This window comes from Channa argus, chromosome 15 (assembly GCF_033026475.1).
Source record: "Channa argus isolate prfri chromosome 15, Channa argus male v1.0, whole genome shotgun sequence".
Classification (NCBI taxonomy): domain Eukaryota; kingdom Metazoa; phylum Chordata; class Actinopteri; order Anabantiformes; family Channidae; genus Channa; species Channa argus.
In genome coordinates, this window is record NC_090211.1 from 13,915,808 (window position 1) to 13,938,895 (window position 23,088).

At 39.8% G+C, this 23,088-nt stretch overlaps 1 protein-coding gene across 2 annotated transcripts in view; it reads left to right on the top strand.

Annotated features, from left to right (window-relative positions):
• The window catches only part of prkar1b (protein kinase, cAMP-dependent, regulatory, type I, beta), a 54,928-nt gene that overhangs the window by 18,687 nt on the left and 13,153 nt on the right, over positions 1–23,088 (top strand). For both annotated transcript variants that reach the window (XM_067477355.1, XM_067477356.1), the window contains 3 exons: positions 12,457–12,518; positions 15,376–15,422; positions 18,726–18,884. In XM_067477355.1, the coding sequence (XP_067333456.1) occupies positions 12,457–12,518; positions 15,376–15,422; positions 18,726–18,884 (268 nt within the window). The remainder of the gene's footprint in view (positions 1–12,456; positions 12,519–15,375; positions 15,423–18,725; positions 18,885–23,088) is intronic.

Here is a 23,088-nt window from a genome sequence, read left to right on the forward strand (position 1 = left end):
GGTTACAGGAGTTGTTAAATCTTCCCAGGTCATGACCTACTTGTAAATGAAGCAATACAGTACTTAATCTTTGAAATGTAAGAGCTAGAACCTTAAAAAAGCAGAACATAATATAAAATATTAAAAGTAGACCATATGTAAAAAGCACAGTGAATGTGACAAAAAATGTTGAAAAAGATTGAGTGGGGGAAAGATTTTATAGATACATAATGGTTACCTCATCCTGGCTGTTTTAATCCTCTAATTAACAAGCAGAGTAATGAGTTGATGAAGTGACCGATTAGTTAACCTCTGACCTCTGAACTCTGACCTCTACACCTTCCTGAGTAGCCCCTGCTGATGGACAGGGAACATCTTTAGTATACTGGCAATCATTATCTGTGTGTGTGTGTGTGTGTGTGTGTGTGTGTGTGTGTGTGTGTGTGTGTGTGTGTGTGTATGTGTGCCCCCTTGAAGAGGTGCAAAAACAACAATAAATAAATCATTGAGGACCAGAAAATTTAAATAAACAAACTGCAGCAAAGGGAAAGAAAATAAAATTGCCCAAGAGAGATCTGGGTTATCTTGTGTTTCAGCGGAAGTTTATTTAGACTGTGTAAAGGGAAAACACAACAGAGAGGATGTGAGATACAATACAGTGGTGTATAGTCATATCAGATGAAAACAACTCTCATCAGCATATCTGATAACTTGTTCATTTGAAGCAGACTTTATAATAATAGCTGTGAGGCTCAAGTTATGTCTTGTTGTGAATCGGTTCAGTGTAGCAGGAAGGCTAGAGGTCGTTTTTGGTAAAATGTACATACAGAATGGAGACAGTGACCCTCAATGTGTATTGCTACCATATAGCAGCCCCTAGGGGGTGTTTTTGCCCTACACAGACAATACAGATTTTAGGTATCACAAAATTCATTGCTTCTTCTGTCTAGACACTTGACCTTGCGTTGGAAACAGGCAAACATGCACTCCCACAGACACATGCACACAAAAGTGCACAAAACAATACATGTTATGTTTAATGGTATTCGTGGTTGTGGGTATACATGCATGCACACTAGTTGACCACCTGCAGATGCTCCTTTCTGGCAGAATATTGAGCAGGGGAAACAGGATGTAGTGTACTAAATAGCAGGATGAATGGCTGTCTCGTACCCAAATCTCTTCTTCTCTTGACTTCATATTGACTATTGAGGTGTAGTGTCTACAGTAAATGTGTTGGCTTTGTGGTTATTTGCCTGCCTTTTCATGTCATTGTGCCTCTCTGTGTGTGTTCAGGTGGAAGAGAAGTGCAATGCAATAACCACAGTCTGTAGTATTAACAAATTAACAGGTTTCTGTTGTGTGGCATTTAGGGTATTTGTTTGTGTGTGTGTTCGAATTTCCTGTCTTACTCATTCACTCATTGACTCTCTGTGTGTTCTCATCCCTGTTCTTCCTGCACAGCCTGGTGGTCCTCTTTTCCCCAGTTTTAGAATTCATTACTCTTCACTTTATTTCTCTTCCTGTCTTTATCCCTCTTTCAGTCATGCAGGCTCATTCACATCTACATCCACACTTACATCCACTCCCTCCCCCACATTCATGTGTAGTCTCCTCTCTCTGTCTCCTGGATGGCTTTGTACTGCTGCCACAATACCAGGGGCCAAGCAATGAGGTCACTCTCCACAGGAGAGCTACAGGCCTGACTGAACCTCGACCATCCCCATCACCATCTCCTGTTGGTAACAATCTCACCTCCCCCAGCACATCACCTCTTTGCCTCATCTTAGACAACTTTACATTTACATCCAAAGAATATACAGGGCAAGCACGTATAACATTTGTACAACAGGAAGTTCAAATCAGACAGGCGGCTTGCAAGTCAGCACAGATGAACACTCTTGCACGTCAACAAGAGCACACATTTCAAACACACATTTAAACACACACAACTGCACAAATAGATGGAAACTTTTGTCCTCTCTCATACCCTCTGCTGTGTTTCAACCTGTCCCCTGCTGCCTTTACGCCCCCTGTCATCTTTCTCCATCCTTCATTTTGTCTTAGACTATATGTAATTCATCAGAAAGTAGTGAGTCATAAAGTAGTGTTAATATCTGGAGTCCTCTTGGAACTCTGTATTCCCTCCAAAATGAACCCCAGGGTGTGCACAAGACAGTTTTCCAGCTTTCTATGATTCCTCCCTGCCTTTTTAGCTGCTTATACTGTGTGTGTGTGTGTGTGTGTGTGTGTGTGTGTGTGTGTGTGTGTGTGTGTGTGTGTGTGTGTGTGTGTGTGTGTGTGTGTGTGTGTGTGTGTGTGTGTGTGTGTGTGTGTGTGTGTGTGTGTGTGTGTGTGTGTGTGTGTGTGTGTGTGTGTGTGTGTGTGTGTGTGTGTGTGTGTGTGTGCGTGAATGTTTTTTCATACTCATGTTTGTCTTGCACTAAACAGAGAAAGAGAGACTCTGCTTTGGATGTGAACAGCAGCTGGATAATGGGAATCTCTTAAATATCTCCTCCGTTTTTTTCCAAAACAGTGTAAAGCATATTAAAGTTTACGCTTTTCAACGGAGACACCTGTGTACAGTATGCGATTATGTTTGTAGAGAGGGATGCCTTATGTGATTTAAATATAATGGGCAAATATGGCAATGTTCATGACAGTAACATCCTAACCAGCAATTGCCCTTGCTCTGAGGACATGATGTTCCTTTATAGCCTAGCCAAACCCACAGTAAAACCCACACACTGGCCACCACACATTAGCTAAGGGCAGAGCATCCCCATGGACTACAGAATAGCCTAGGTTAGCCCATGGCCCCCTTTTGTATACATCCCGTCTGCTTTGTCTATGCTACTTTGATAGGTTCCAGTGCACAGGCACAGACAACAGTCTTGTTATAGTTTAATTCTTCTATGACCTCCTCATTGGTTTATTGGTGCCATTCTGGTTGAATTTCGTTTAGATTAGAGGCACTCATTTGCATGCTTGATAAGCATCATTAGGGGACAATACATGAAGTTTGCATTGTTAGAGTTTAGCCATCATAGATTGGTTCAGCTCTTTAGTAATAATTTTGTTTAAAACTTGCTAGACTAATGACTCATAATTTATAGTGTAGTACAGAGATTAAATTCTGTTAAAACTGCTAAGCAATAATGCAATACCAGCCACTTTATTTGCATTAATGATGAAATATGTTGAACCTCACGAAGCACTCCTAATTTACTCCATGCAAAACTCACAAGACTCAAGACTTACCCCACATTATTAATGGTGTAAAGGTAAAAACAAAGACAAATCAAATGTGTATGAGAGTGAGATAAAGCTGCAATAACCTTGAAAAAACCTTTAGAGAAACAACATAAGCCATACATTTATCCATAAAAGGAGTTTTTTTTTTACCTAAAACCATTTAGCAAATATGGCAGCATTCCAATGACAACAAAAGTTCATGACATTTCATTAAAGTTTTTAGTCGTTTTATTTCCAAGTGATAGGCTGTATATATTCTAGTTAACATCTTTCTCTCTGTCTTCATTTGGTTTACTTAGTAACAGCAATCTCCAAGTTTAAGTGTTTTGACATGCTGCTTCTTTTGAAGGAGCTTTTTTTGATCATAGGACCACGTGCAGTTCTGTTTTGTCCATTGCATTCCGATAGTATAATGGATTCCTACATGAAGATAATAAAAGTAATAAAATCTCTTGTTGACCCTTGTAAGATAAACGCCAGACCAGATTATTTATAATTGTTAAAAATATTTATTTAAGAAGAAACTGCCAGTTCTGAATAAGATTTATGAACTAAGTATAAGAATCATGATCCTAATTGTAAACAGAATCATGCAGCCCATGCAACTTATGTTGTATGAGGTTTCCCGTTAACAAGTTGCTAACTTTAGAAAATTCCACAGTGTTGGCACATTATACAAAAGGTCCTAGATGGTTGCTCAACACTGTCCAGGACTGCAGGCTGTGTGTCAAATGAAGCTGTCTGTTTACAGCCGGGAAGCCTTACATCAGTCAGAAGTCAGCTATTGAATGTCTAACTGTTTCTCTTCCCTACATGCACTCGGTGCACCTATTACCTCAATGCCAAGAGTGCTGGTTGACAAGACACACACACACACACACACACACACACACACACACACACACACACACACACACACACACACACACACACACACAGTGAATAGTTTTAGCTTATAGCACTCTCTATCTTCTATTCTTCATATTGTCATTAAGTCATCCTTCCCTCCCTCGTCCACAGTGCTTTAGGCTTTTTATAGTTTTCTCTGTCTCAGTTTCAGTGTATATGTGTTTGTGTTTGAGTGTGCACAATAATATGCTCTGTTGTGTAAACACCTCTCAAGTTTAAACCTCAACAAAGAAAAATGTGTTTCCCAGTCTGCTTCTCAAATGCCTATCTTGTTCTAGTGCTCATCTTCTGTTAGGTGGAAATGAGGGATTGAGTAAAAGAGAGGTGAGAGGAGAGGAAAAGACATGCCCCCGGGACAGCGGCGTAGTTTGTGATGTTTAACAACATGTAAGGAAAGGTGTGTCTGTGTATGTGAGAGAGCGTGAAAAAGAGGAAAAGGACAGAGAGGCAAAAGATATGCAAGGTTATTTGATAATGTACTGTCTAAAGTTTGTAAACCCTGTAGGAGTTTACCTGCTTCTACATAAACAAGTCCCCAAACAACGTGCAATTGTTTTGCAAGCCTTACAACTAATTACATGAAATATAAATTAGACAAAAATGATTCAAATGTATTTTATTGTGAAAAACTTTTCCATGCTAAATATTTGTGTGTGGCAAAATTTAGGTCTATACATATGGATGGTAAGATGCTGTATGTAGGATTGTCAGTTCATTTGAATGGGAAGTCAGAGTCAGGTGTTTATTCAAGTGTGAGTGTGAGTGCAGGGCTGCCTCATAGACAGTGTCTTCACTATCAAGCTGATCTTGACGACACAGATTTGTGAAAGTGTGTTGTAACTTGAACAAAGGAGATTTCTGAATGAATGCTCACCGGATTGAAAAGGGTTATAAGAGTTTGGACTCAAGCGGTCGACTGCCAAACAGATTGCATACAAATTAAGAACATTCAACCCCATTGTTACTTTCCTGAGGATTGGCCAACCAACAAAGATATGACCAACAACAGACTGATACTCTAAGAGGCCACAAGGAACCCCAGCAAAATTTCTAAAAACTAAAACTCATATCTGCAGATGGTTATATTATTGTTCTTCAGTCCTCCATCTAGAGAAGATTGAACAACTGTGTAAATGGCAGAGTTGCAATTAGGAAACCATTACTCTCAAAAAACAGAGACTAGGGCATGTTTGTGAAGGTTCTCAGTCATGCAGGTTTGGTTATCCTGAGGTTGAGTCATGTCAACTGGATCATGATTAGATAATAAAGTGTAAAAATAAATAAAATATCATAAATATTATAATAAAAAGGTATAAAAATGTGATAATATTTTAGGTCATATTAATAGAGATAATAAGGTGGAAAATTTTAAAGGCTTGACAAACCTACAACCACCTCTGTAGTTGAGTATTAGGTGTCCTATCTGCATGCTGGTCGAGGTAATGATGCCTATGTTGGCCTCTTATTCTGTTTGTCTGTCTCTTCCTTTCATTACAGTGACATGTCCCCTGTAGACACATCAGAGAGGTTGAGGCTTAGTCCTGTCAGCACCTGATTCAGCCTTTACTTTTTTCCCTCTAAGTGGAGGAAGCGCTCGCTTTTTCCTGCCCGGGGGCAACAAACAATGAAAGAAGGGGCTTTAGGAATGTGTGAAAATGCATGATTGTTGAAAATGTGAACCAGATGGACAGTATAAGGAAAAATGGGTTAATGAACAAAGAGGAAAACAAAAGTTTTAGTAACGTTAAATGAGAGCACAGCAGAAAAAAGAAAGACAGGGAGAGGCAGCAGGGTTGGACATGTTTGTAATAGTTTTACGCTGACATCATGGCTGCATCGGCTGGTGGTGTGTTGGATAATCAGGTAGGCCTGTAAAACAGCCTTGTCACACCTAATACACACAGCAGTCAGAAAATGGAGGAGCAAGGACCCTCACAAAAAACTCTAACAGTAAGGTCTGAGATTTAGCTGCATGTGAATTAGACCTTATCTTTATGACTTTTCCCAATCCTCCTCAGATCTGTACAAGTATTTATAAGTGTAACACAGAAAAAAGGAGACAATGCATTTCTTAGGGATATACAATTTTGCAACCCGAGCCAACTGTAATGTGTTATTGTGCCTGGAACATAATTCAGCTATGGATGATTACGAACATCAAAAGACTGTAATGTGGAATATACAATATTTACAATTAAGATACTGTCAAAGTTTGATGTTGGTTGTCCACCCTGTAACACATGCTCATTTCTTCTCACATCCTCCTATCAACCCCTCCCTCTTTCTCTATTTTCCTCCTCAGGCTGTTTCTTTCTTCCACTGGCAAGTCTACCTGTCAACTTCCTAATGCCAACCTGAATATGTGACTCCCTTTGTCTTTATATTGCCCTGTCTCTCTCTCCGTCCCCACCCTCCTATTACCATGCCAGTGGCACAACAGTGTGAGTAAAGCAATGTTGCTACTGTGGATACTGGGCATCGTAAGGAGGTGATAGGACCAGATTGTCCTCTCATGAAGTTGGCATTGGCAGACTAGCAGGGTCCAAGGTGCCAGTGCAGGTTCAGTGGCAGTTCAGCATGATATTTTATCTGAGGAATGCTGCTTAAATTAGGCTCAAAGGTTTCAGCAAACCCACTGGGTCAGTCCGTCAGATTGTCTGCCCCTCCCTGCTAGGTGTTGTTTGCCTAAATCATCTGCTGGGCTTTGTTTTTGGTCCAAGCACAGCTGTAGAATATCATTCACCCTTATACAGCGTTACAGTTATACAGTAGCTACGGTTTATAATGGATTCACAAAAGTAACAGCAGGCTTAATTTAGACAGCTCACATATTTGATACTGTTTGGATGAAACAAAACATTGGGGCAATGTGTAGTTTATAGCAAATTAGGCCTGTGGTTTGAAAGCTTTCTTCTCTGCTTCATTCTGCTACAATAAGCTAACTACCATTGGACTCAAAATCAGTCCACTTTGCTCTGCTGTGCTCTGGCATGCTTTAAAATGCTCTACCTATTGTTTCACTTACTCTTAGATATGAAACTAACATTAATTGCAATACTTCAAATACTTACTAATCAAATAGAAAAACATGAATTTCAAGGACTGGTTAGAAAGAAAATGCCTCTGCTTAAAATACCTCTGCACTGCTGTCCGGTCGTTCAATGGGTCAGAAGCCTCTGACAGCATTATGTTTGACATGCGAGATATCCAATTATAAATAAATGTACTGTTTTTGAACAATGCCTAAATCAAGATTTTTGATATTCTGCTGCCACTCAACGGTAGCACCAGATGTTCTCTCAAGCTAAAACCGTAATGTTTCACTGTTGTTTTTTTAGAGATATGCATCAATGTTAGCATGGCCAGTCAACAAGGCAGAGTAGTGTAGGTGGGTGCAGTAGGTAGAGACAATGAAATTAAAACAAAGCTAGTCAGTTTCCTTTGGCTTATGATAGTGATGTACAGGTCACATAGATCAACAGGATGCATCCTGGTTTACACCTTCCATAAACCCAGCATGGCCTACTGTGCAGGTTTAAGACCGTGTGCTCTCTGCCCTCTGTTGGGTTTCAATACAACTTCTGACTGATGCAAGGTTCTGAAGGTTGGCATAAGGTGCCATGCACGCTTCTGGGTTTTCTCTTGGAGTTTGCAAGCACATATAAAAAAAATGAGGAGCAGCTAGCATGACATGGCCCGGTCCCTCCATTTTTTTGGAAAGGGCCTCCAGTGAGAGTCAGGCTGCATGCGAAAAGCTTTTATGTCATAAATATTATCCCTGAACACTTCAGTGGTTTATAGTTGCCTCTCCTTTATCTTCTCCATTTTTCTCTATTATGCACTCTCTTATCCAACTGTCATTGGTGGGTATATCTTTATGTTAGATTATGCACTTTTATGAACATGGTCGTGTATGTAATTGGTTTGTTAGTGTGTAAATGGTTTTAAGAAACATGTCTTTGTGCCTGCTCTAAGTGAGCTCAGTGGGGTGACTTGGTTGTTCCATGTGAGTAACGTTGGCACATTGTGCCACATTGTGTGTTAAAGTTATAAAACGTTTTTCCATCTTGCTGTGATATAACTGTAATGGGTCACACAACAGGCTAGTAAACAATTCTGCTAAAAATAGTCATCTGTGAAAATCTTTATGTTCGCATGCTCATTTATGTAAGCTTGCTTGTGCTTTACACATTATGCTGACTAATCACAATCCTTAACTTGGCAGTGAAGCAAAAAACAGCGCTGGAGTTCATAGCAACCTGCCACTTTAGTTAAAGATGTTGAGAATGTGCACAATGCATTTCTGCAGTCAATAGGGGATACTTCTGAGTAGACTCCAGTAAGCATGCAACACAAATTCTTTGTAACATTCTCTAGTCACTCAAGTGTTTAGCCCCAAACTAAAACTATAATATCTGCCAAGTTTTATTAGACAGGTGGCTTGAGTTGTTTAAAAAATATCATATATTTGTTACTTTTGATAGCTGTATATTTGTATATGGTTCCCAGTTTGTTTCCTCTGCTGTTTAAGAGATTGTTGTAACATCTTATAAGGTTATGTAACTTGTAAAGATTTAAGTGTCTTAGTGTAATATTTTGTTGACGATTTGACCAGTTTAGCAAATAAACTATACATTTGCTTTCGTCGGGCCTTTACTTATCTAATGCAATTGTGTCAACTTGCTAAACAAAGACTATTGTTCTGATTTGCAACAATCAGCAATCAGAATTACTATCAACTGTGGTAGTGGAAATTAATCCTTCAGGCACTTGCAGCATGAATACTGTGCCAGCCAAACCAGTGGCACATCCTTGCCAAGCCAAGTAACAACTTGGCTTTGAGGGCTGGGAAGTTCCCATATGTGGTGCAGTTGTTGATTATTTTGGTTATTGCAAAAGCTGTTTCACCCAGACACAGTGAGCATTCTGGATGGGTTCCCCATGGAGGGCTTGTGTAACTCAACATTCTGCGGCCCATTAAGAAACACAAAGACATGGTGTCACGCCGCACTGTTAAAGAGCCCTTTGGTGTTAATGGAATAATGGCAGTGCTGAACAAATAAACAGCCTATTGTAGGAAAGATTAAGAAGAAGGAGGGAAGAGAAAAGAGAGAACCACCATTGATGCCAACACAGAGGAACAGACCTGATTTAATTTTATTAATGATAAAAATCCCCCAAGATAACCACATTTAATGAGTGTTTGAGAACAATAATGGGCTGTTGCTGTGTTGCAGGTTTTGTGTGCCCAAAATAGTAAAATGGTGTACTAAAAAACTTTTCCTGTCATTCACAAGAAAACACACATTCTTGCATGTACACACAGTCACTGCTTTTTAAAACTGGCAACTAAAGTGGTAAGATAAATTTTTGTGTGGCCTAGTTTATCAGATGTCAGAAACAGTGTAATGATAAGAAAAGCAATGTGGTGCATTTTAACAGAAAGTTGTGTCTTCCTTGTAATTGTATCCATTCTGAAGTTAGTACAATTCTGACTATGATTTTGACATAATTTGAACTTAAAAAACACTGCTTTACCTCCATGATTGTTTGGTCAGATTATTGCATAATTTTCATTATCTCACAGGAGTCTGCATGGACTCCTGTGCTACAAACAAACACACACATTGGGTTTGTTCTGTCTATGTGATGTCATCTGGGCAGGAATTGTGTGTGCAGCAGGAGATCAGTAGGATGCCAGCCAGAATATCATGAAAGCAATCGACAACTGGTTATATTTACAGAAGTATTTCTTTATTTCTGCATTCTTTCATGCATTCATAACAGTGAGTGCATATGTCTATGGGTGTATGTGTGAAGACAGGGACACAGGCTAGAGGGAAGTATCTGAACATATCTCAGCCATGACAGAAGCTTTGTCTGTCTCTCCAGGGTGGAGGTGAACTTCCTAGTATCCTCTGAGTTTGCAGGGTCTCCCTGTCTTACTGCCTGTCTTATTTAGAACAGCACATCTATTGTTAGAGGGAGGGGGAACCTCCTTTTCTTAAGGTTAGAGAGATTACAGATAGCAGAAAGGATGAGATTAATCACTTCATCTGAGACAGGCAGGGAGGGGGCGACAGACCAAGAGATGGGCCAAATAGGTGGGGCAGGGAGAGAATTAGAGGGACGAAAGGGCTAATTGAAAGAGAAAAAGTGATTGAGAACAGACAGGGAGGAAGTTGGGGGAGGAAGAAAGGGAAAGAGAGACAGGTAGAGACGAGGGGAAGTAATTACCTGCAAGTGGCTTTGTTGCGCTCACTGATGCATTCAGTGAGAGCAAGGCATGGAAAGAGAGAGATGGTCAAGGCTAATTACCTAAACACAGGTTTACTTGCCTTTGATCCTCTTGCTATGACTAGCTCAATCTTGAGAATCCTACTTAGCTGCTTGATGCATTATCATCCTTAACGCCACACCACCACTGCCATAGGGCACATACTGAAGCACACCCTATTCTGAGTTAGCTGGCACCAAGATATATTTTTCCCAAAGAAAATATAGTTAATTTATAATTAATTCATGTTGTTGAATTGGTCTCCTCTGTTGAACTTCTTGTTTTGCTGAGGTAATTATTTTCAAAAACCACGCATTATTAATTATTCGTGACTGCTCCAAAGCTCCCTCAATAAACAAACTCCTGCCAAGTGCAGGTGGTCAGAGATGTTAACAGAGTTGAGGGCACTGCTGCAGATGTTGCCCTGACTAATCACCATCAAAGACTTTTAGTTTGTGTCTCATGTGAGAGTGCCAGTATGACTGTTTTCATTATGGATCCCAGTGATTAAATATGTTTTAGTTCATCCAACTGCAAATGTGAGTGTGTTGACGCCTGAGTGTATCACCTGCATGCAAGCATAAGGTTCTGTTGTATAAGAGAGTGCCTGAGTGTATCTCTACATCTTTTAGCTTATGTGTGTACACTTCAAAGAGCCAGTGGTGGGTTTTCTTGTAGTTGTGTGTCCTTGAGTAAATGTGAGTCAGTGGCCAGCTGCATTGCACAGGGCCTACCTGTGGTTGAAGTTGACTCATGTTAAACTTTTTATTCAGTGTCACAAAAACAAAAAAAAAACAGCAGCCTCTCAATAACATTCTTAGATCTCTCCTGAAAAGCAACTGACCTGCAGTTTTTTTTTTTTTTAACTGAGGAGGTTCATGTAAAACAACATTTTTATGCCTGTAATAACAAGGTGTGTCAAAGCATTTTGTATTACATGGCTTATTTCCAAATGCTGTCTCACCTAGTCTACTTTTACAAAGATAAAATTATTCAATACCCACACATTATTTTGCATGTCTTTTCATATACAGTATATAGCCAGACAGACATAGACTGACATTATGTGACACACACTCACACACAAATAAAGAATGGGCTCTTACTTGCTCCACAATCATTCTGCAGGTCCTATGTTTCTTTGATATGCCTGACCCTCTTTTATTGTTTTTTCTGTATTTCTCTATAAGACGGTTGGTATGCAGCTGATTAGATAGATAAATATCCCCTCAAGGAGTAAGATGGGCAGAGAGGAGTAGAGGACGGATACTAACTTTTCTCTTGTCCAAACACATCCCAGCAGTGGAACTTTAATCCACTGAGGATTCGTGGTTTTAAACAGCCTGATTAGGGACAGTCTTACAGACGCTTTCCCTGCTTGGCTGAAACAGAAATTAAGTGCTTATGCACAGCCGTCATTTTGTTTGTTTTCTCTGTGCATGTTTTAGAACATACACTCAGCAAGAAAGACTTTCATTATGTGGTGTAGCAACACAGTCATGCTTAAGCCTATGCACCATGATGTAAAGATGCAGAGAATGTAGCTGTAGCTTTTTGATTTCTATGATGAGATTCTCACACAATGAATATAAATTTATATTTTTAAGCCCCATGATGAAGTGTATTGGATTTTCCGTTGTAGTAATCAGTTGTGTGCACATTCAGGTGGGTATGTTTTGTGCAAATTGTTGTGGGTGTGTATGTTGGGTTCATTCAGAGTTCCCAGGCTCATCTCTTTATCTGTTAGAGTGGACACAGTGATGACAGCTGATCTTTCTTCTCCATCATGTTCCTTTTCCTGTTCTTGTGTGTGTGTGTGTGTGTGTGTGTGTGTGTGTGTGTGTGTGTGTGTACTGTAATATGGTGTGTGTGTGTGTGTGTGTGTGTGTGTGTGTGTGTGTGTGTGTGTGTGTCTGAGAGAGAGAGGGAGCGACATAAATAAATGATTCATAAAAATGGGCTAATGCAGGTATGTTGGTAATAGCTATGTACTTTCTTACCTGTTTTTCCTCTTCCCCTTTTTGTCTTTCTTCCAGTGATATATTTGATGCCATGTTCCCAGTCACTCACATTGCAGGGGAAACAGTCATCCAACAAGGTATGTTTTTTAATGTTTTATTCAGATGAATATATGTAAATGATTATATGTAAATTCAAATCTGTCGCGACCAAGCAATAACTTCTGATATTTAATAATAATAATAGATAAAAAAGAAGGTGTGAGGTCACTATTATTTTTAGAGCACTATGCTTGTAAGTAGATGAGATGTTGTAACATCTAATAAATTAATTTTACTTAGAAAATTAAGGCCTAAAACCATGGAACAGGAAACATACAATATAAAAATCAAAAGTAAATGTTTTGATAACTATGGTTTTGAGAGTTACATTGTGGCACATATTTAATTTATTCAGCCACTTAAGTGGCAAACAAAAGAAAATAAGGAAACAAAATTAAGAAAACCAACAGCTACAGGAAAGCTTTATTAATTTTCATCTCTCTGTTGAAGAGTACATGTATGTAACTGGTATTGAAATTCCCTCTGGCTTCCCTGTATCTCTTCACTTCTAAGTAATAAACGTAATAAGATTAGTTGATGTGTTTTTTTATTTTTTATTTTAAAGGATGTCATCTGGAGAAGTTCTGAAGTAACCCTCTGTAGTATTAGCAACCACTAGCGACTACACAACTATATCACATAATTCGGTGGAGTGTAATAGAAGATGCAGAAGGATTTTTTTACTACATAAAACACAGTGGAAAGTTTAACACCATTCACATGCACTCTACTAACTAATGCCATCAGACGCAATTTGAAAATGTGTGATGTTCCTCATTAAGATTTTGTTCTCACCTTTTAATGGCTTTATTTCATAGACTACATTTTTGCACTGTCACCAGAACATTTACATTAAGGTATTTCATTCTGGTTGTTCTCCATATCTTCTTCCATACATGTACATTGTGCAAGTCTGCACTAGATTTTAGGTCCCACTGTTCTGCTTGACTATTTTGTCAAAGTCAGTCTGTATTTTTCTAGTACTCCCCCACTCAGGCTCCTATCATACACAGATATGGAAATGTTTAACCACATATTTAAAAACACATTCTCACAGATCAGTGTCCACTTTCAGATAACACTGCAGTCACACCTGCACAAAATCATACAAGTTAAACTTGTGGTATATACCTTACAAACACACACTCACATAAACACGAAATGAATTCATGCTGCTTTTTGACATAGACTCGATGACACACTCATTCAGTCACTCCCTCCTGCTCAGTCAGCATCAAGGAGTATATCAGTCCTAATTTGGTGATAATCAGTCTAGCTAACTTTGCAGGGCCCACAGTCCCAGACAGCCTATGACTGTGGTATACAGTATATACAGTGCTGATGTCATTTCTAATGTCATCTATACTGTTCAACTTTAAGAAAACATCCCTACTACTCACCCATCACACACTATTTAAACACAGCTGGGAGTTATCGATCTTAGCTGAGACCATATTTAAACAAATCCTGTCCAAACCTTATGTCAGATCATCAATGAAATATAGAAAATACAAAATGAAAACATTTTAACTGTGCAATGGCTGTCATCTAATAGCAAGAAGGTTCTTGGTTCAGATCTCTTATCTAGTGGGATCCTTTATTTGTACAGGTTGCAAGCTTTTTTATGTACTTTGTACATCTTTTCCCAGTTACTTTGGTTTCTTCCCACAGTCCAAAAACACACATTAGGTTAATAGTTGAAACTATTGAAAATTGTCTGTAGTTGTGAAAGTGCATGTGAATGGTTGTGTATCTCTGTATCTAAGCCAACCTTTCTCTCTATCAGCTTGATCTGGCTAAAGTCTGCTTGTGACCCTCAAGGATATCTCAAATTTTGTAGTCCTAAGCATAATTTTATGAATTCTTCCTAATAACCCTTTGTTTAAACAAGGTCACAGCGAGTATGCCAGTTTTCATGTCTATGTGCTTGTGCATGCTGTGGTCAAATATTTGCCTGCACTTTCAGGCACAGGGGGATTGGAAATGTGCAAAACAAAGGGTTGGGAACCAAAGTGATAAAAGACAGGAAGAGTAAAAGAAAAGAGAGGGAATTGAAAGAGAGATAGATGACATGAAAGAGAGAGAAGCAGAGACAGAGGGAGGGAGATAGCAAGGGCCAGGTTGCAACAGGTTGGGTGTGTGTGTGTGTGTGTATTTTGGGTATCCACTGGGACACACCATCAGACAGACGAGGAGCGTTTTGTGTGACAGATAGAGCTATATGATTAAGAGCACTCTACACTCAGTATTAATTAGCGTGTGAACTCCTGTGAACTTTACACACATGGTTCTCTCAGCCATAAAACCCCTTCAGTAACATGCACCCAAGAACATGCACACATTCACAGTCATACAAATACACACTACGTATGATGTGCACACATGCATACCTATGTCCCATGCTACCTCATGCATCATTACCCACTTGTATCTCTGAATGGAATTGCATTTAAATCGAATTGTCAAAGGATGCTCGGAGAGCCTCACAGGAAGTGTATGTGGCTGTGTCGCTCCTTTTTAATATCCACCCCTAAGCCCGATGTAACAGATAGCATAATTAAAGGAACCCTTAGCCATTTTTCAGCTTTATCTCCAGACTAAATGCTCTTAGCAGACATCAATCTACCAGATCCTATTGGCTCACTTCTGGGTTAGGGTTTTCTTTGAACGTACAGCATGCTACTGCCAGTGACACAACGGGGATCCAGTCAGCAAACCAGGTCATTTTAAGTTACAAACATTGCACATATTGTAGGTCAACAATTAGTTGTAGCCCATACAGACTGGGAGACATGGTGGAAGAACTTCAAGAACTTAAGCAGGAAAAGCAGGAAAAGAGGGTAGTTATTTCTTTTCCTTCTCACACTCTTATTTCTACTTATCTCTCCTCTCTAGGTGATGAAGGTGACAACTTCTACGTGATTGACCAAGGTGAAGTGGACGTAAGTGGCCAACATGGAGAGCAAGGACACACACTAATACACTCATCTGTTCTTTTTCTCTTTCGAACTGTTTCTCTGATTATTGGTGAAATGTGTTAAAGCAGAACTCAAATAAATAAGGGTATTAGCATTTATTCACCTGTTTCAGGAGTAGGGTGTAAGACGAATTGTGCCTAAAAGGGTAAACCCAGCCTGCTCCACTCAAGTTGAGACAATGTTTCCTTCTAACAATGGAGAGGTTGTATTGGTTTGCCCCCATTTTCTTTGTTCCGTTCAAAGCTTGGTTCCACTCTGATGGCAATCTGAACATGGCGCTGTAGAAGTCAGTTCTCTGTGAAGGCAGCAAAACTGAGAACCTCTTTTGTCTTAGCAAGCCTGACACAGTGTGGTAGACTTAAGTGTAGAGATAAAACAGCACCTGACGGAAAGTTAAACAGGAAGTGACCTTATCAGCTTACGACAGTGAGCACAGACATTATAGGGAAGAGGAGTGAAGCAGGTTGGCAAGTTATGCTAAGCAAGTGTATAGTCGGCACACCTGAAACACGGAGGAAAGGAAGTGTATAAGTGGTGCCTTGATAGACGAAACCAGCTCTTACCAAATGCTCCTGCATGTTTGGTCAAAAATGGTTAGATCTGTTGTGATTCCTGTTCCTATATTGTAGTGAGACAGCTGTGGGCAGTTGTTGTTGTTTTTGATCGAAAGGTAGCTGTACCCTCTTAATCTTATAAGACAGGTACAAGATAAGAAATTCAAATAAAGTGAATATATGCAAAGTTGTAATTTTGATGAATTATCACTCTCACAACAACACTGCCTAGACCACATAAGGACTGATGAAAAACTGGTAAGGTCAACAGGTTCATTGGCTTTGATTAAACCTTTCCTGTTCGGTGTAATAAAGTCTGGGTACTATCATGCAGTCTGCAGATATTCTCTGCCTTTTCCATCTGTGACTCACTGTCTTTACTGTAAGATAGTCTTGTGTACTATCTGATACTCACAATAGAGTCAGTTTAGTGAGAAAGTTTGTTTTTGTTTTTGTCTCTAACCTTAACAGTCTCTGTCTGTGTCAGTTTGTCTCTTTTCAATCTGTCAATCTGCCCCCAAACTTGTTGAAGTCCCCTACCCATACCTTGTGCTAAACTGTGTCTCCTTCATCTTACTCCACAAACCATCCTTTTGACTCCACAGACAGCCGCTGCCTCCCATCCACAGCTCAGGCACTCAACTACTTCTAGTTTAGTGCAGAGGGTATTAAAGTGTGGAGATCTCTCTCATTAGACAAGTATAAATCCACCGGCATGCCATAAACTGACTAAAATCTGACAACTGCCACTGATGTAAACATCCCTCCATGTCTGCACTCAAATGTATTCACTTACAGACACTGGCCTGTATTTACAGTATATGGGTCTACCACAAAGGAAATTATAGCTTTCATTACAAAATTTGAGATGATCTTATTATAATAAAATGCTTGTAATTAAGAAATAAGAATATTTCAATCACATCTGATAATATCTGGTCATAAGATAATTCATGTTTACTTAAATCAAAGCACTTATTTTGTGAGTTCATGTTTACTTTGTTATTTTATTTGAAGGTGGACTTGGCTTCCAAAAAGTCAGAGACAACCTCTTAACTAACTGGGGTACTTGGAGAAATCTCAGATTTCTCTTCTTTCAGAAATCTCAGATTTTTCCTCCCCATCTAATTATTTTGGAAACCTGGTGCACACATTTTAAATGTAAAGTGAGACAAAATTATGCTTTCTGACTTATTTTGTATGCTTCTTTGTGTAGCAGCAAATTGACAGGGGGGTGAGAAAGAGAGAGGAAAAAAGGGGGGGGGCAGAAACATGCAGCTTATCTGCAATGGCAACAGTTGGAGTTCAAAACATCTATGAAGAGAAATTACATATTTAGAATTTGTCTCAAAAATGGGGTGGCATCACCACGTTAATTATCACTACTTTTTTTCATCCTTTCACTAAGCTGCTTGTTCCTGTCTGTAGTCTTTTGTTAGGCACATGTGCACCTAGATGAAGCTGGTTAGAACTCTTATATGGGATATACACTGCATAGAAATTGGCTTTCTCTGACAAATTTACCAGGTTTTCCTAGTCCTCTACCCTCATATCAGAAAACGCCTTTCCCATTTACATGACAATTAAGGAATCAGCTTTCTTAAAAAAGCAGACTGTGACCTGGTTACTTGAGTCTATGTAAACGCACTGAAACTCTTTCTCCCTCAAACTTACAGCCCATGAAGAAAAAAAAACTCCAGTACTGCAAAAAAACTACAGCAAAAAGGAATGCACACTGAGTTGCCTGCTCACACACCTTCCAGTACTTATTTGTCACTTCTTAATTACCACTAGAGACACACAGTTTACTGTATGTATTTGCATTTTATAACCTCAGTGACAGATGTCTTTTCTATTGTGAACTCCATTTTACCTTCTCTACACTGCTGACTCAACATGCTACAAGGGTTTCCAATTTCAGACCCTATGTACCATCTTTTGTGGAAAGTTTTACTGCAGTTGCAAACCTGATTCAGCTAAAACCTCATGCTGATCGCTTAAACATCTCTACCTGACCAGGAACAGCATGAAAGTGTGTGAGACCGCTTTCTGGCAATTCACAGCAGTCACTAGAGGGCTAAACCATCCCTCCTTCTTTCTGTCTGGCTTATAAAGTCAACAAGATTGTGGATAGTGTGTCGACAGGTGAAACCGTAACGGCCCAGGAGACAGTCTGAATGACTGTCTCAATGACAATGTATTGTCTGTGAAGTAATATTGGCTGGCCTAAATAAAATCTCTGTGTGTGTGTGTGTGTGTGTGTGTGTGTGTGTGTGTGTGTGTGTGTGTGTGTGTGTGTGTGTGTGTGTGTGTGTGTGTGTGTGTGTGTGTGTGTGTGTGTGTGTGTGTGTGTGTGTGTGGTCCTTCAAAGTCTACCACAGCTCTCTGTGCTCCATCACTCCCAAATCAAAGGAAAGACAGGACAGAGGAAATAAAAGGAATGGATGGAGAGATAGGAGGTTTAGTGAGCCTTTTAAAGTGTCTCATCTGAGAGCTTAGTAGGGATCAAATGCTTAGAGACAACACTAGTGAGCATATCAAACAGCCCGGAAGGTGAAAGGAATGGTTAGGGAAGGTGTCTTAAGATGAGTGGAGAGGTTAAAGTAAAAAAAGACACATTTTTCATGGTCCACCCAGCAATTATTGACATTCTTCAGGAGCATTTAAGCCCTTATCTATTATTTATTATTTAATGTTTTTGCTTTGTCTGCAGGTGTATGTGAATGGGGAGTGGGTGACCAGCATTGGAGAAGGAGGTAGTTTTGGGGAGCTGGCCCTGATTTATGGGACTCCCAGAGCTGCCACCGTCAAAGCCAAGACCGATCTTAAACTGTGGGGCATCGACAGAGACAGCTATCGCCGCATCCTGATGGTATGAAGTTCAACACAGTGGATGATACTACTACAGAAAAAAATCAGTTAAGACTGAAGTCTTAGCATAGAGCCAGGAGAGCACATGATGACACTTCCAAGCATTTTAACCCTATAGTGTTTTCTTCGTATTTTGAAGAAACTATGTTCCAGTTAATAAAAATCTTTAATTGTGGGGATTAAGATGTAAAGCCAAGAAATTTAACACACACACTAACAGGAGCCAAACTTTGACACACACAAAAAAATGTACAATCAAAAAGTGCTGTAGTAAACGCTCTTTACTCTTTTCATTCATGATCTTTCACTCACAATATTCTCCCACTCAACCACTTAAGACTCCTTAAACACTTTATAACAGTATACTTCTCCTCCCTATTTTCTATCCTCCCATTTTCTCACTGGATCTGTTTCTAGATAAAGAAATGTAAAAAAAAAAGTGCAAGGAGTTGAGTGAGGGCTGGAGAGAGCTGTAGAGGAGAGAAGGGGTCAACTATAATGTGTCTAAACATACTTCCTGCTCCAGCAGCTTCAGGAGCTTATCTTGCAGGAATGTCTAAATGTTTAAACTGGAAACACAAGGTGCTCTGCCATAGCTGTCAATACAGGCTCACACACATTTTGGGAGCTATAGAATGACTAATTACTGTATGTGTTTCTGCCCAGGTAAATACTTTATCAAATGTTTCCGACACTGCATTTGATATAAATCTGATTTTTATTTGTCCTTTCGGCTTATCCTGTGAGTTCAGGGTCGCCACAGTGGATCATTTGTTCGCATGTTGATTTGGCACAGTTTTATACCAGATGCCCTTCCTGACGCAACCCTCCCCAATTTCTACCAGGCTTGGGACCGGCACTGCACGGCTAGGGATGGGGATGGGCTGTGAGACACTTCTACATGTGGTTAGGAAGAGCGGGGCGCAAGCGTCCGACCCTACTGTCGGCCACTCTACCAACTGAGACACTGTCGCCCCCTTTCATATAAATATAGCAAATAACCTTCCTCACACTCACGTGTATCAGAGCCTTCACCGGCAGTGAAATCTCTTAACTTGAACTTATTTCAAACAGTTTGAACCCACAGAGGTTTGTGTTTAAACCTTCCAGCTTAGTGTAAAGTTGGCACCACTATGCCAAGCACTCATGTCACCTCTTAAGCACATAGTTTGCCCGAGGCACAGTATGCCCTGGTAACCTTTCTTTGAGAGGATTCTCTCTCTTTCTCTCCAGCACTTATTCCTTCATTCCTTCCAGCAGCAGCATGAGGTGGGGTGGGGGGGTAAAGCAGAATTCAATTATGTGAACCTGCAGTTAATTATTGATGTCAGTGATTTGTAAAGCTGTTTTTATAAAGTGTGGTATTCTGGCAGCATCTCACGCCAACACAATAAGCATTCTCTATGTGTCGGAGTTTGTGTGTGTGTTCCCCAGTAAAATCATGCTGACTGCCTGCGTCTGCAGCTTGTTAGTTAGGAGCTCAAGAAGGTGTGCTGTCGCTACCATCAGCTTCTTTGTTTGCACATCTGCTTCTCTCCTGTCCTGCTTTTCTGTACAGTCTCCAAGTCATAAAGACTAAATATGACTTGTTTAAATAGCAAGCAAATAAGTTAACATATTCTAAATGTGTTTCAAGAAACATAATCTATGAAGTGAAGTTTGATGCACAAACTGTTATGCCAGTTTATCTTAAGTTCATTGTGATATAAAGTTGCAACCTTTGTTCCAGTTTAATTTCCAACTCTAGTTCTAACTACTGTTCTGAGTTGTAGCACAGAGCTGAATCAACTTGCAGATTAATGCATTAGTTTAATTAGAGACACAGATTTTCTATTATTATTTAGTTAATCAAGAATAAGTGGCTAATATTCTCTGGTTCCATCTTCTTAGAGGTTTCATATCATGGGTTATAAAAAGTTTGTTCGAAGATAACTAAATATGCCACCTCTCAAACCTTCTCAGTGGCACACAGAACTACTCCATAAGTTTAAGAATAAAATTTTTATTATTTAATTGATGGACAAATTGAATATGAGGAGGCCGTTTGTAGAGCACCTATTGTACATGTTTGAATGTGCCATTGAACACATACTGTAACTGTAGGTGATTTTCCCTGCTGCCTTCTTACCATTAGTACAACCAACTTGTGTATTTGGCATTGTCAAAACTGGTTTGAACAATCTTCATAGTGAGCATGTTCATGACATAGTTTATGTAACGCAATAAAGATTGTTATGATCTTGACATGTAAAATTAGAGGTAATGCAGCCCTTCAAAACTGCCTTCTTCTTATCCCGGAGAGCATTTAGTAAACAATGTAATATCATTCCCTGTGATGAATACACTCTTTCCATTGTGTTGCTGCCAGTCATACAATACCCATCTTGTTGTGTCATGTTGGTATTTAAACATACACAGTTACAGACAAAGCCATTAACAAACTAACAGACCACTGTCAACAAACAGAACACAAGACGAAAGGAGATATCAAAAAACGAATATGTGAGGGAGTGTGTGTGTTTTTCATTGGACAGAGATGAAGGTGATGGAGATGAGGCGTGAGGTGCGGTCCATATAAATTGGCTTTGTTCCACACTTCAACCCTTTGATGATTCCACCTCAAAGACAGCAAACAGACACAGAGATGGGTTCATCTTTAACCACGGGAGGAGCAAACATATTATGTTCAACAGAAGTAGGAGAGCTTTGTGCGTAAAACATGTGCTCAGGCCCTCCCAAGTAGACGGAAAGGACATTGACAAATGCTGAAAGACAGAATGCAAATGCAAATAAGGAATTTTAGAATGAGGGATGTCAGAAAGTATAATTTTCATTCCTCCCACCCCATTACACTCCTACGTTGCTGACATCACTCTGGCCCACCCTCCTTACTCCAGTCACATAAATCACCTGCTGTGTAATGTAATGTTACAGTATGTATGCTCAGTAAGCCGTTAAGCCCAGCAAGCCTATCTGAGGAGCTCCATTGGGCTTTGTAAAATCAGAAGACCAACCCTACATCTCTGTGGAAGATGGAGTGCATGCATGTGTGTGTGTGTGTGTGTGTGTGTGTGTGTGTGTGTGTGTGTGTGTGTGTGTGTGTAGCTGCGTGTGTAATTGTGTTAGAGGTAAAGTGTACATTTGCAGGGGCTTGTATTTGGTTTCTTGGTGAGCATGAAGTTTTGTCTGTGCAGAGACGGCAGCAAAACATAAGTAGCAGAACTAAAAACAGACTGCATAACACACACACACACACACACACACACACACACACACACAATGCCTGCATACACATGCTCATAGATATACACACACTAATCGTTTATGCAGGCTAGAATTCCTTTAATCAAGTTGTTTATGATTTTGAGCTTGACATCGGCTCACTTGGGAACATTTTCTCCCCTTTTAAGACAAAATGTGAAATTATATGAAATTAGAGGCAGCAGCAGGACTCAGGCACTTATGCACTAAAGACACCCCAAGCCTCAGTTTATCATTTCCATATGTAAAGGCAGACACATGGCAGACAAAACCATATCTCCGCACTTTCCCTTTTTTCACTTTATGCCCCTGTTCTTTCTCAGTGATTCTGTGCAAGGAAGGTGAAGAAAAAGGAGAAATGCAGTCAGGGAAGGGGTCCTCTGGGTTTAGACTTGTCAGGAAGCACCTGATGTTCATGGCAGAGGCAGTGAGGGGAAAGTCCCCTGCCTGGTGGGTGGGGTGGGCCACACACACAGACACACACGTGCAATAAACATGGCAACACGGTCCATACATACTTCCATAAGTGCAACCCCATGAACTACTAATTTATTAATCGTAGACTGTTGTTAATTCATAGTTTTTCCATATTATAGAATCCTGTAGTTTGGCAGTTGTGATTTTCGTCACGGTCTTAGAGACCACTTGTGGTATATGATATGCTTTTATCACATGTGAGTGAATGAGAAACACCCATGTGAGCAATTAAAAAGTTACACTTAGATGAAAAGCTGTGGGCATAAGCCAAAAAGTGAGAAGACATTTTACAGATACCCTATAAAACTTAATTATGAGAAAAACGTAATGAATGGGTAAAGCATCCTCAGATAAGAAAATCTTTTGAATATACAGCAGGTGTGAAAAAACAGATCACTCTGTCATTTAGAAAATTTAAACCCAATCACAACAAACAAGTGCAGATTTGTGCAAGACCTCTGTACCAG